Genomic DNA, 13,732 nt, shown 5'->3' on the forward strand with positions numbered 1-13,732 from the left:
ATGGGGGTTTCGGAGGTAGCAGAGAGCGGGGATTGAGAGGCTGGGGGATCTATTTATTGAAAATGAAATGAAATGAAAATCGCTGATTGTCACAAGTAGGCTTCAAATGAAGTTACTGTGAAAAGCCCCTCGTCGCCACATTCCGCCGCCAGTTCGGGGAGGCTGATAGAGGAATCAAACCGTGCTGCTGGCCTGCCTTGGCCTGCTTTAAAAGCCAGCTATTTAGCGCTGTGCTAAACCAGCCCCTATGGGATCTTTCCCAGTTTGGAGGATTTTGGGGAGGAGTTTTAATTGCCGGGAGGGAATGGGTTTCGGCATCTCCAGGTAAGGTATTTTGCGCAAAGGCAGGTTTCGACCTTTCTACTTCTGCCACCGCAGGGAATACAGGACAAGGTAGTCTCTAGAACAGGATTAGGGGAGGGGAAGGTCTCGGAAATCTATAAAAAACTTATGGAGTGGGAGGAAAGCCAGATAGGTGTGATAAAACGTAAATGTGAAGATGAGTTGGGTAAGGAGTTAGAGATGGGTCTGTGGGAGGATGCTCTGAGCAGAAGCAACATGTCCTCATCATGTGCCAGGCTCAGCCTGATATAATTCAAGGTGGTTCCCCGGGCACACATGACGGTGGCCCAGATGAGCAGGTTCTTTGGGGTGGAGCACAGGTGTGTGAGGTGTGCAGGGGGCCCGCAAACCATGTCCACATGTTTTGGGCATGTCTGAAGCTTAAGGTATTCTGGCAGGGATTTGCAGATGTCATGCCCATGGTACCAGAAACAAGGGTGGCGCCGAGTCCAGAGGTGGCAACCTTTGGAGTGTCGGAAGACCCGGGAGTCCAGGGTGCGAGAGGCTGACGTTTTGGTCTTTGCCTCCTTGGTAGCCCGGAGACGAGTATCGCTAGCATGGAGGGGCTGAAAGCCCCCGAAATCAGGGGTATGGGTTAGCGACATGGCTGGGTTTCTCAGACTTGAGAAAATTACGTTCGTACTGAGATGATCAACGTTAGGGTTCGTTCGGAGGTGGCAGCCATTTATCGACTACTTGGGAGAAAACTAAACTGTCAGCAGATTCAACGGCGGGGTGGGGTGAGGGGGGGGGGGGGTTAGGCTATTCTTTGTCTAGATTAGGCGGGAACAGTGTGAGATGGAGGGATGTGTTATGCACTGAGCTATGTTTACATTTGTATTTGTATTGTTTATTGTTATAAACCCATAAATGCCTTAATAAAATGTTTTTAAAAAAAAGAGAAAAGGTAGACCGATCGTAGTCCCCTCCCAAGCCCCCAACCATCTGTAGTGAATTCTTTGCATTCTAAAGCCGAAGTAAATTTGCAATTTGGCCTATCTACCAAAATTTCATGAAGTATTTCATCTATCACAGCATGATTTCTCTCCCAGTCTTTTACTAAATGGGTTTTCTGCATCTGAATTCATAACTATTATGTTCAAGTTCTCACACATATCCCGAAATTCACCATTAGAAAATATTCCCTCCCATTATCAATGAGGGACTTTACCGGTGGCCCAGTCCTGTCCCTATCCAATTCGCCATTACCTGTTCCACAATAAATTTTCTTTTCTTCACTGCATCTTTACTCGACTAAATAAACCTCATTGACAAGTCGACAAAGTGTAAATGAAAATGTTTTTATCTTTATCCCACACCTTAGGATAGACATCATACCCACCGTCACTGTTGGTTGGGATGGGGTTCTTCTATATTTCTTGCATATATCACATCGATTGCGTATCTGTTCTATATAAATTTGGTATCTCTTATACCCACATCCCTGAGCAAAACATTTTTCACCGTTGGGAAGACTGATGGGCAAAACTTCAACGCAATCAACTTTTTGTTTTCTAGACTCCTGTTCCCTGATGCTAACAGTACTTCCTTAATGGCCAAGAAAATTTAGAATTCATTAATAGAATACAATAATGTCCCAACTGTGCAAATTGTAAGTCCGTGGTTTTCCCAAATATGACAGCCTTGTCGTTTTTCATGTCAAGTTTCATATGAATGGTCAACTCAATAGTAAAAGGTATTTTGCTGGGTACGATATCCGTGCCAATAAAATGATTTACTCTGGTGATTTTAAAAGGAATCACTATTCTTTTCAGCAATTTAAGGGAATTATCATCCCCCAAACCTGAAATTCCGTCCATTGTTAAGAATCCAGGTAACATTACAACCAGCCTATTCCACACACTGTAGATGTACATCCACTGTCTAATACGGCACAATTGATGGACTCGGCAACCAGCACATGCATCACCGGTCTGACATTTCTCGTTACTAAGTCAATGCCTTCTCTTTGGTCAATATCTCCCTCTTCCGTTTCTGAGTCTTTTGTCTCGTGTTTGATTTTAACCCCCCGATTATATTGCCTCGGACAGTTTACATTGCATGATGGAACTTCGAATCACATCAAAAACACGGGGCATTTTTGGGGTTCATTTTTCTGTTGACATTTCCCAATTCATTTCTTCTGCCAGAATTGTTATTTTTAGTTAAATCTTTTGTGTGGACGCCTATGGCCTGTTTCTAGACCAGCTCACCATCCTGTATACATCCTGTCTTCCATCGTCTATCTTATTGCCAAACGACCTAATTGTGGCATGAATGCCGCAGGGAAGGACTGCTTCCCCAGGAATTTCTTTAGATCCATATTTGTAATTTTAGCACAACTTAAAACGGCAGTATTGGCTGTGATTATTGCTGGCGGGAATTTCTGTAACCAAGTATATAGTCTGTTGAATTCCATTATATATTCTTCTATGGAGGTATCCTATGACTTTCTAAATTTGTCAAAGTCAGACCAAGCATCACACAAACGTAATAAGTCACCCTTTAGGTAAAGCTTATCCATAAAAGTCATTCATGTCTCCAAACCTTCATCTGAGTTCAAATGCTTCAGCTTCAGTTCTGAGAACACCTTGCATCGTATTTTCCTTCTGTACGGTGTGAAAGTGCCAAGGCCATTCCTGTTTTTTTTTCTTCGGTAATGACCATTGTCCACATGTTAACTTCATTCTTCTACTGGGCATATAGTAGGCACTCATCAAACAACAGTGGGTAGTTATAACCCAATACTCTACCCTTAGATTCAGTCATTTTCCCAAGTTAATTCAAGCATTTTTTCAGGTTCGAATTCAAAAGTGCAGTCTTTCCTCTGAAGAAATCTTAGATTGCAATCCTTTTTGTTTGACATATTAGCAGTTAAGCTCCAAATGTAACAATGTCAATAAGGCTATAAGCAACTCTTGACGTGTTCAAATCCAGGTTTATTCTAAACAGTAGTCACTTCCCCATCAACTCACCCAGTGCCACCTGTATCCCTTATTTATATGGTGCAGTTTAAATATTAAGTGAAATCTATTAAACAATAAAGCAATTAAGGCATCAATTCTAACTCAAAACGTTGGTGAACTTAACTGTTTCCTCATATTTAATACCCGGTCTTCTCGACAACTCTCAGAGATAACTCTTGTTTCCTTACTCTCTATCTCCCTCTGAGCTTTTGCCCCCGCTGTTCACGTTGCCTCTCAGAGTGAAATCTCACGGCCTTGCTCTCGCCACTCTATTATCTCCTCTCTTCTCACCGCCTCTTGGAGTAAACTTCCGTTTTCTTGCTCTCTCTCTCCTTTTTTATAGCCCACTAGCTTTGCTGACTGAGAATAAACTCCCGCACTCTCTCTCCCTCTCTCCATGATTTTATCCCCGTTGTTCTCGTTAGCTCTTGGCGTGAACTCCGGCTCTCTCCCTGTGCTTTTTTCTCCTGCTGTTCTTGCTAAACCACAGGCTAAAGCCCCGCTCTCTCTCTCTCCTCGCTTATATCCCCACTGCTCTCACCGACTTTCAGAGTGAACTCCTGTTTTCTCTCTCTCTCTCTCTCACTGCACTGTATCCCTGCTGATATTCCTGACTCTCGTATTGATCACCCACTCTCTCTGCGCTTTTATGCCTCTCGCCAACTCTCAGAATGAACTCCAAATATCCAATTCCACTTCTCTCTGTCGGCAATTTATATCCCTTTGTTTTCATGGACTCTGGATTGAACTGCCGCTCTCCATCTCTCCAAGCTTTTATTCCCGCTGTTTTCACCGACTCTCAGAGTGAACTACTGCTCGTCCGTTCTCTCTGTCCTCTCCACAATTTTATACCCCGCAATTCTCACTCGGACTTCATTCTCTCTCTCTCTGTCTCATGTTTTTATGACTGCTGTTCAGACCAACTCTCAGAGTGAATTCCTACTCCCTCTGTCTCTCTGTCTGTGCTTTTATCCTTGCTGTTCCCGTTGACTCTGAGTGAATTCTGATCTCTCTCTCCCTGCAATTTTATCCCTGCTGTTCTCACTGCCTCTCAAAGTGATCTGCTCTCTCTTTCTCCACGCTTTTCCCCCTACGGCCGGCAGCGATTCTCAGCTGTTCGATGGGCCGAGTTCCCAGCCCTTTACGGCTGTTTTTACGAACGGCAAACACACCTGGTCTGGCCGTTCGTAAAAACGGCCATAAACTCTCGATCTTTAAAACCATGGCACCGATTGGCACGGCAGTACCACGGCCGTGCCAAGGGTGCCATGGGCCCGCAATCGGTGGGCACCGATCGCGGGCAGCGGGCCCGCTGCCCGCGCACTCTTTGTCCCTCCGCCGCCCCGCTGTATCACTTTGCGGGGCGGCTGAGGGGCATCCCGGCCAATGCGCGATGACGTCATCCGCGTATGCGCGGGTTGGAGTCTTCCAATCCGCGCATGCGCGGCTGACGTCATATGACGCGTCAGCCGGCGCTAACTCTGGCAAGCGGGCTTAACGAAATTCGTTAAGCCCGCGATGCCGGAGTTTACGGCGGCGGCATGCTAGCCCCGACCGGGGACCAGAATCGGTTCCCGGTCGGGAAAGGGGGGGCTGGCGTCAAACCCGCCCGGATTTGACGCCAGCCTTACGATTTCTCCCCATATGGGAGAATCGCGCCCGAGATGTTTTGGTGCGATGGTATAGGGCATTGATGAGGCCACAACTGGAGTATTGTGTGCCGTTTTGGTGTCCATATCTGAGGAAGGATGGGCGGGATTCCCCCAACCCTCAGCCGGGCTGGAGAATCTCCGCGACTGGGCCACGCCGCCACTGCGCTCTGCGGAGAATCAGCGCCATTGGCGCCAGCGTGGTTGGCGTGGCGCCGGTCGCGGGCCGCTCTACCCGCCCCCCCCCCGCAATTCTCCGGCACGTATGGGCCAAGCGGCTGTAAAAAAAGAACGAATCCCATCGGCGCTGTTCTAACAAGTTCTCAGCCAGCGGGACCTCGGCGTTGAAGGGTGGGGCGGTGCCCGGTTTTGGGGGGGAGGGGGTGGGAGGGCCTCCAATGTGGCCTGGCCCACGATCTGGGCCCACCGATCGGCCGGCCGGCCTCTCTGGCTTGGGGCATCCTTTCCTATGCATTGGCCCCTGTAGTCCTGCGCCATGTTGCATCGGGGCAGGCGCATTGGAGGCCACTGCGCATGCGTGCGTTGGCGCTGGTGCCACTGCGCATGTGCGCGTTGGCGCTGGTGCCACTGCGCATGTGCGCGTTGGTGCCAGCACAACTGCACATGCGCGGATCCCGCGGCGCACAGTTCCCACCGGGATCGGCAGCTGGAACGGCGCGAACCACTCCAGCGCCGTGCTGGTCCCCTGTAGGTGGAATTATTCCTGGCAGCGGTCCGTTCACGCCGTCGTAAAATGCAACAGCGTTTACAACGGCGTGGACACTCTGCCACATGATTAGAGAATCCCGCCTGATGTTCTCGATATGGAGGGAGTGTGGCGAAGGTTTACCAGGCTGATTCCTGGAATGGAGGGACTGTCATATGAGGAGAGTCTAAATCAGTCAAGACTTTGTTCATTGGAGTTTAGAAGAGTGAGAGGCGATCTCATAGAAACTTATAAAATTCTAACAGGGTTAGACCGGGTAGATTCAGAAAGAATGTTCCCGATGGTGAGGGAGTCCAGAACTAGGGGTCATAGTTTGAGGATAAGAAATATCTTCATCCAGAGAGTGGTGAATCTGTGGAATATGCTGCCACAAAAGGTAGTTAAGGCCAATGCGTTGTGTGATTTCAAGAAGGAATATAGATAGAATTTACAGTGCAGAAGGAGGCCATTCAGCCCATTGAGTCTGCACCGACTCTTGGAAAGAGCACCCTACCCAAGGGCAACACCTCCACCCTATCCCCACAACCCAGTAACCCCACCCAACACTAAGGGCAATTTTGGACACTAAGGGCAATTTATCATGGCCAATCCACCTAACCTGCACATATTTGGACTGTGGGAGGAAATCGGAGCACCCGGAGGAAACCCACGCACACACATAGAACATAGAACAGTACAGCACAGAACAGGCCCTTCGGCCCTCAATGTTGTGCCGAGCCATGATCACCCTACTCAAACCCACGTATCCACCCTATACCCGTAACCCAACAACCCCCCCTTAACCTTACTTTTATTAGCACACTACGGGCAATTTAGCATGGCCAATCCACCTAACCCGCACATCTTTGGACTGTGGGAGGAAACCGGAGCACCCGGAGGAAACCCACGCACACAGGGGGAGGATGTGCAGACTCCACACAGACAGTGACCCAAGCCGGAATCGAACCTGGGACCCTGGAGCTGTGAAGCGATTGTGCTATCCACAATGCTACCGTGCTGCCCCTTGTGGAGTCATATGAAGGCCAGACTGGGTAAGGATGGCAGATTTCCTTCCCTAAAGGAATTAATGAATCAGGTGGGTTTTTAACGACAATTGACAATGGCATCATATTCGTCATTAGCACTTTACTTTCAGATTTTTAAAATTCAACTCAAATTTCATCCGCTGTAGTGGGATTCAAACCCCGGACCCCAGACCTTTACTTCGAGTCTCTAGGTTACTAACCCAGTGACAATACCACGATGCTATCGCCTCCCCCATTATGATATGATATAGCTCTTAGGGCTGAAGGGATCAAGGGGATATGGTGGAAGGCGGGATCAGGGTACTGAATTTGGTGATCAGCCATGATCATAATGAATGGCGGTGTAGTCTTGAAGAGCCAAATGGCCTCCTTCTGCCTCTATTTTCTATGTATGTATGATCAGCAAATCATTGGGATATAGGTCTATGTATCTGGCATTGCACCAATACTGAAATTCATACATTGCTCAATTGTGTGGTTGGTAGAATGTCTTTCTGGCCTGAAGGTAGTGGAAAATGCCACTCAAATCGTCACTGCATATTAGCAGCACGGAACGACTTGCTCAACTTGCTATTCGGTTTTTTAAAGAACCATTGCCTCTCCAAGGTAATTTGAGGCAGACCGGGCTTTTTCAGGTTCAAAAGTGGCCTGATCAACATTCTTCTAAAAAGAGCCTCGCCATTTGCTCAGCTTGCAAGCTTTTCGCAGAGTTAGAGAGTACGGTATTAAAGTTAACCCACAGAACGGCTATCCTGATGCGATCATTATTTATTGTGTATCGCACAAACTCACAAATGGGCCAAAGCCCAACATTTGCCGAACTAATAAGTATCCATTCTACCTCAAATTACCCTGTAAAAGGAAAGTATCTCAAAAATGTTAAAAACAGTTTATGCAAGCTGCTGGGTGCTGTTGCAATGCAGTGGCGATACGAGTGGTATTTTCCACTGATTGGATGCTGCCTTCCGTCCAGAACGATATTCTGCCCATCACACAATATAGCAATGCCATGTATAAATTTCACTGCTGGTGGGATGCCAGGTACATAGGTGGTGCATTTCAACCACTGTCTGATCAAAGCAAACGACAGGGTGGCAGGGTGGCACAGTGGTTAGCACTGCTGCCTCACAACTCCAGGGACCCAGGTTCAATTCCGGCCTCGGGTGACTGTGTGGAGTTTGCCTATTCTCCGTGTCTGCATGGGTTTCTTCCGGGTGCTCTGGTTTCTTCCCACAGTTCAAAGATGTGCAGGTTAGGTGGATTGACCATGCTAAATTGCCCCTTAAGCGTCCAAAAGGTTAGGTGGGGTTATTGGGTTTCACGGATAGGGCTTAAGTAGGGTGCTCTTTCCAATAGCCAGTGCAGACTCGATGGGCCGAATGGCCTCCTTCTGCGTTGTAAATTCCATGCTTCTACATATCCTCCAGCTGTCTGACCAGGCAGAGTTTAGGCCATACTCGAATAGTGTGTCGCATCCCTATCTCTGAGCCGTCCCAGGACTGGATAGCCACATATGGGATGTTTGTGGTATGGCCAAGCAAGTTGATTGTCAACCTGTAAATCCTAAGGTGGGCAATAAGAGTGGGAGAGTTTCCTGATAGGCCAGAACCGTGTGGTGGCTGCAGCACAACAACAACCTCACATTAAAGGACTCCATGTGCAAACTCTTGCCACGCCAAGGGACTGCTTGAGAAAAGACAGATAGGAGTACCCTATTTATAATACCTGCCCAAAGACATGCTGTGTGTGCCCAGAGCTCCTGACCAGTAGTTAAAAGTTTAAATGTTTAGAACTTGTAGCAACATAATATCAAAATATTTAAATTAGCTGGAAGTAGGTGTAAAAGTATCAAAGAAGTCTGAGATCACTTTAAAATGTGGTCTGACCGTTTACTAGAGTGACACTGCAGTTTAGAAGTGTGCATGCGTCTCCCAGTGAGTCTCACGCTGCATCCCTGGAGCTCAGTTGGACCCTAATTCTGGATTTATAATGCAACTTTAATAAGTCACTAATGTAACAGCATGACAGGGAAGCGTGCTGAGCACATCAAAATCATGAAGTGTGAAACCTCTCCAGGAACTCATTTCACACTAGTCTGCATTTCAAAACCCTATAGGATAAATTCTGCCTAATCCTGACATAAGTAACGTCTCAAAATATAATTACAGCTCAATGAGTTTAGGCCACGATTAGTCCAGAGGCAGTGCAGAAAGAAGCATGAATTGTGAGGGAAATCTAGAAAAATTTGGAAGGAAGCAACCAGGAGAGGACTTCATTGCATAACAAATATGCAAATTGCATGGAACAAATAAAACCGGGACAACAAAAATAACTTGTACTTATCCAGCACATATGTCCCAGGGTGCTTCACAGAGACCTTATCAATATACGACATGGACCATGGGGAGATTTTATGGCAAATTTAGTCAAAGAGAAAGGTTTTAAGGAGCATTTTGAAGAGGAGAAGAATGGCAAAGAGGTTTAGGAAGAGAATTGCAGAGTTTTGGCAGCTGAAAGTCACAGTCAGCAATGGTGCAGCGCTTAAAATTCAGGATGCTCAAGAGACCAGAGTTGGAGGAGTGCAGATATCTCAGAGGGTTGTGGGTTTGAGCAGATTGCAGAGATAGGAAGGAGCAAGGCCAGGAAGGGATCTGAAAGCAAGCAAGAAAAGTTCAAAAACGAGAAGTTGCTTAACTGTGAGCCTGTGGAGGTCAGCGAATGTACAGGGGGTGATGTGTGAACGGAACAAGATGCAAGTTGGGACATGGGCGGCAGAGTTTCAGATCATCTCAAATTTATGGAAAAATAGATCGAACATGAGAGGCCAGCCAGAGGGCTTTGGAATAGACTAGAGAAAATAGAGGGAAGAGGACTCCCAAGTATTTCATGAAAGCAGAATAAGTGCAAATTGTGAGCTATAAAGTTGTTCCAACGTCAGAATATTCACTCGGGTGACTGACATTTCTGGATAATGAAAACGGAGCCAAAAAGCTGGAATATTTTAAGATCTAGAACATAACGGTTACGGTTTATTTATCTGTTAAAAGGAGAGAATCTATCTCCACGTGCCAAGGTGTGATCAGGGATAGTCAACATGACTTTGTCAGAGGTAGGTCATATCTAACAAATTTGATTGAATTTTTTGAGGTGACCAGGTGTGTAGATGAGGGTAGTGTAGTTGATGTCGTTTGCATGGATTTCAGCAAAGCCTTTGAAGAGGTCCCACATGGAAGACTTAAAAAGGAAAATGCACATGGGATACAAGGTAATTTCATAAAGTGGATTCAAAATTGGCTTAGTTGTAAGAGGAATTGGGTGATGACAGAAGGCTGCTTAAGTGATTCAAAGCCTGTGTTCAGTGGCATACCACAGGGATCTGTACTGGGTTGCCGATTATTCGTTATTTATATAAACAGCATAGATGACTATGTGGGGGGGAAAGGATCAGTATGTTTGCGGGTGACACAAATATTGGCCAGGTGGTTAACAGCAAGGTTGAGTGTCTTGGGTTACAGGGAGATATAGACAGGTCAAATGGGCAGATGAAATTTAACCCTGGGAAGTGTGAAGTGATACACTTTGGGAGGAGTAATTTGACAAGGAAGTATTCAATGAATGGCCTGACACTGGGAAGTTCTGAGGTTAAAAGGGACATTAGCATGTTTGTTTAAGTTATGAACAGAGGTTGGATAGGGTGGGTTGTTTTCATTGGAGCAGAAAAGACTGAGGGGTGACCTGATTGTTGTGTACAAGATTATGCAGGGCATGGACAGAGTGGATAGGGAGCAGCTGTTCCCCTTAGTGGAAGGGTCAGCCACGAGGGGACACAAGTTCAAGGTGAGGGGCAGCAGGTTTTTGTTTGGAGGGGGGGGGGGGGGGGGAATGTTAGGAAAACCTGGTGACGATGGCCTGGAATGCATGGCCTGGGAGGGTGGTAGAGGCGGGCTGCCTCCCATCCTCTAAAAAGTACCCGGACGGGTACTTGGCACGTTTTAACATTCAAGGATAGGGGCCAAGTGCTGGTAAGTGGGATTGAGTAGGTAGGGCAGGTGTTTCTCAAGTGTCAGTGTAGACTCGATGGGCTCTACAACGCTGTGAAATGCGAGGCCACCACCCCGCCAAATGACTTCCTCTTGCCACTTACCAGAAGAAGAGGCGGAGGATGCTCGCCAGCAGCATCAGCAGACACACCCGGGTGGAGAAGCCCTCGGCGTTGCCGCTCCTCTGGATCTGGCGGTATTGCGGGAAGTAGGGCACGGCGCCCCCAAACACCATGAGGAAGGAGGAGGTCCAGGAGAGGAGAGACCAGGCGGGATGGAAGCCGAGGTCAGACTCTGCATCAGCCATTGGGAGGAGGGGGAGGGGGGGTCAGAAAACAAAATGAAGCCAAAAAAAAACAAACAAAAAAGAGCGGTGTGGGGAGCGTCACTGCCTCGACCTGCTGACCTCCCAATGGAGCACCAAGTCTGTCGTTCAGAGAGATGCGGCTCGCTGCCGGCTTCGTGGGCGAGCCGGAGCTGTCATAACATGTCAAACTTCAGCAAACTCGGCAGCATCAGGAAGTTTCTCTGTTCCTCTGCAGCTTTCACACTTCTTCCTGTTCTGTGGGTTTCAAACAGGACAGACGGTCAAAACTGCAAGGTTATCTGTCCAATGTTTCAGCTCCCACTGTGCACAATCACGGGACTGGTTTCAGTTTAAAATGATCTCTGGTTGCCCTCCCCTCCCCAAGGCAATGTGTGTGACACGGGATAAGCCCTGCACTGGTGCAATCTGCTGTATTTCTGTTGTTGTACAGGGGGATTTACCAAGCTGCCTGTGTTGCAGACTGGAGAGGGACTGTTTGCTGAATGCTCCCCGCCTTGCATTTAACCGCACTGGCGAAGCGAGCCTCCAGTCTTCGCCATCCAAACCCCGCTATCCGCCCATGTCCGAACGGAATGGTGAAGTCGAGGCCATAGGGGCTTCGGGCTTACCTTAGCCATGCCCCAGGACGGACTCCGGAAATCGGTTCGGCTACATTATAGCATCTCAAGACTGCACTTCCTGCAGGATAGAAATACAACACTGCTCGCTCGCCGTGACCAGCCCCTGTGTGCACTGGCATGGTTACTGTTACTCTCGTCCACTGCTGTAAATCTACACTTCGCCCCCCCACCCCCAGAATGTGCAGCTCGATATCCAGACACAGATTGGGGGCAGAGCCTGAATCGGACACTTTCACTTTCCCCTCACCTTCACCTTCACCTTAAATACGGTTTCTCAACTGGTGTTGGTTAACGAGGTCAAGTCTGTCGATCCCACTCTCCCTGCTGTGAATAAATAGCCAAAGGGGTCATGTAACATTGTAACAGGCGCCCCAGATCACCACACCAAGCGTTAGTGTTCACATGCCTGTGTGTGAACAGATGTAATAAAGCTGCAGCATTATATCAAAAGGCATCTGGACAAATACATGGATAGGATGGGTATAGAGCATTAGGAAGTGCTGAGGGTTTTGGACAAGGGTGGTATAGCTAGTACAGGCTTGGAGGGCCGAAAGGCCTGTTCTTGTGCTGTATCGTTCTTTGTAAATACATAAACGAGGAATCTTTCAACCGAACTTGCATGGATTAGGCAAAAGCAAAGTACAGCGGTTTGCCGGAAATCCCAAATTTAAAACTAAGGAATGGATAACGCTGGAAATCCTCAGTAGGCCAGGCAGCGTGGGTGGAGAGAGAATCAGGCGGAGTTCACCTTTCAGGTCGATGACCTTGAGCTGCTGCCCTGACCTGCTGAGCATTTTCGGAATTGTGAGCTGGATGCTCCTTTTGTCCCCCTGTCCCTGCGCCCCAAAGTTACAAAGTTTCACTCAGTGTTTCCAGAGAGTGGGGTGGATACAGTTGGGACGCACGGTGTCCCCTGGAATGGCTCAACTGCTCAGTCAGGATAATACTGAAGATTCCTGTTGGCAAACCCTCCCTCAGCCTTCCATTTATACATGTGTCAGCTTGCAAGATCCGATGAATTCATGTTCCTGTGCTGCACACACTTCCCTCTTCTGAGCCCGCCTTTTGACTGAGGCGAAACTCAACCTTGACGTTTGGGTCGAGACTCACATGTTTTTTTTGCAGCGTGTTTAAAAATTCTGTATTTTAGATCTCTCACCCCTCCCCCTGTCTCGATAATCTCCTCCAGTTCCACAAGCACCCAACATAACGGTGCCCCCTTCTCATTCTGACCTCGGGTGTCCTCAGAGGTTCTGGGCTCCTCTGGGTTTGACAACGCCTCCAGCTGCACGGGTCCTAAAGCCTTGCCCCCCCCCCCCCCCCCCCCCCCCCCCTAACCCTTGACCGCCTCTCTGCCTCGCCCTCCACCATATTCTTGAGGACCTACCTTGACCCTCCCATGTCTTTACACCCCTTTCTGCGAAGGGTGCCGAATTGTGTTCGCTATCTCCTCTCGCCTGGGCATGTTTGATGACCTAAGAGGCGCTACACAAATGCAATTTGGTGTTGTTCAGCAGCAGCCTTCGATTGTGGGATCAGAACGCTTCAGATTATAAAAAGCAAAACATCCAACAACTGTGCTTAAAATAACAGGAGAAAAAAGTTGGGTTCTCCAATAAATTGCACTTTGCAAAGTGGGGGATACCCGATCCCTGAACTTTCCCTCTCGTAAAATAACAAATCAGAATCCAGAAGCTGGTGATCACTACTGTAAACATTCCTAACTGAAACATTCCCACAGCAGCTTTGGAAGTGACCGTGGACACATAAAAGGATCAATTGTGGTGCTGTTAAATTCACCAATATGTATGTGCCCCACCCTCCCCTCGACAAAGTGGGGTCCACGGAGGTAAGTTTTCGTAAAGCTCAAAGGAACGTTGCCACCCAACAAGACAGGAACGTTGCCACCCAACAAGACGTGACTTTGCGTCAGTTATTACTCTTCAAGCCACATGCTATGCCGAGACTATCATGTGGTCCTGGGAAAGCCTGGGTAAGCTCGCCAGTGTTGATTCTGCTGGCTGAACATACTGAC

General features: G+C 47.9%; 1 protein-coding gene across 1 annotated transcript in view; it reads right to left on the reverse strand.

Moving 5' to 3' along the window:
• si:dkey-246g23.2 (solute carrier family 66 member 2) overlaps positions 1 to 11,858 on the reverse strand; it is an 81,317-nt gene extending 69,459 nt beyond the window's left edge. The window contains exon 1 of the mRNA XM_038806321.1: positions 10,854 to 11,858. Within this exon, the coding sequence (XP_038662249.1) occupies positions 10,854 to 11,056 (203 nt within the window). The 5' untranslated portion in view covers positions 11,057 to 11,858. The remainder of the gene's footprint in view (positions 1 to 10,853) is intronic.
• Positions 11,859 to 13,732: the final 1,874 nt, after the last annotated feature.

This window comes from Scyliorhinus canicula, chromosome 9 (assembly GCF_902713615.1).
Source record: "Scyliorhinus canicula chromosome 9, sScyCan1.1, whole genome shotgun sequence".
NCBI classification, from domain to species: domain Eukaryota; kingdom Metazoa; phylum Chordata; class Chondrichthyes; order Carcharhiniformes; family Scyliorhinidae; genus Scyliorhinus; species Scyliorhinus canicula.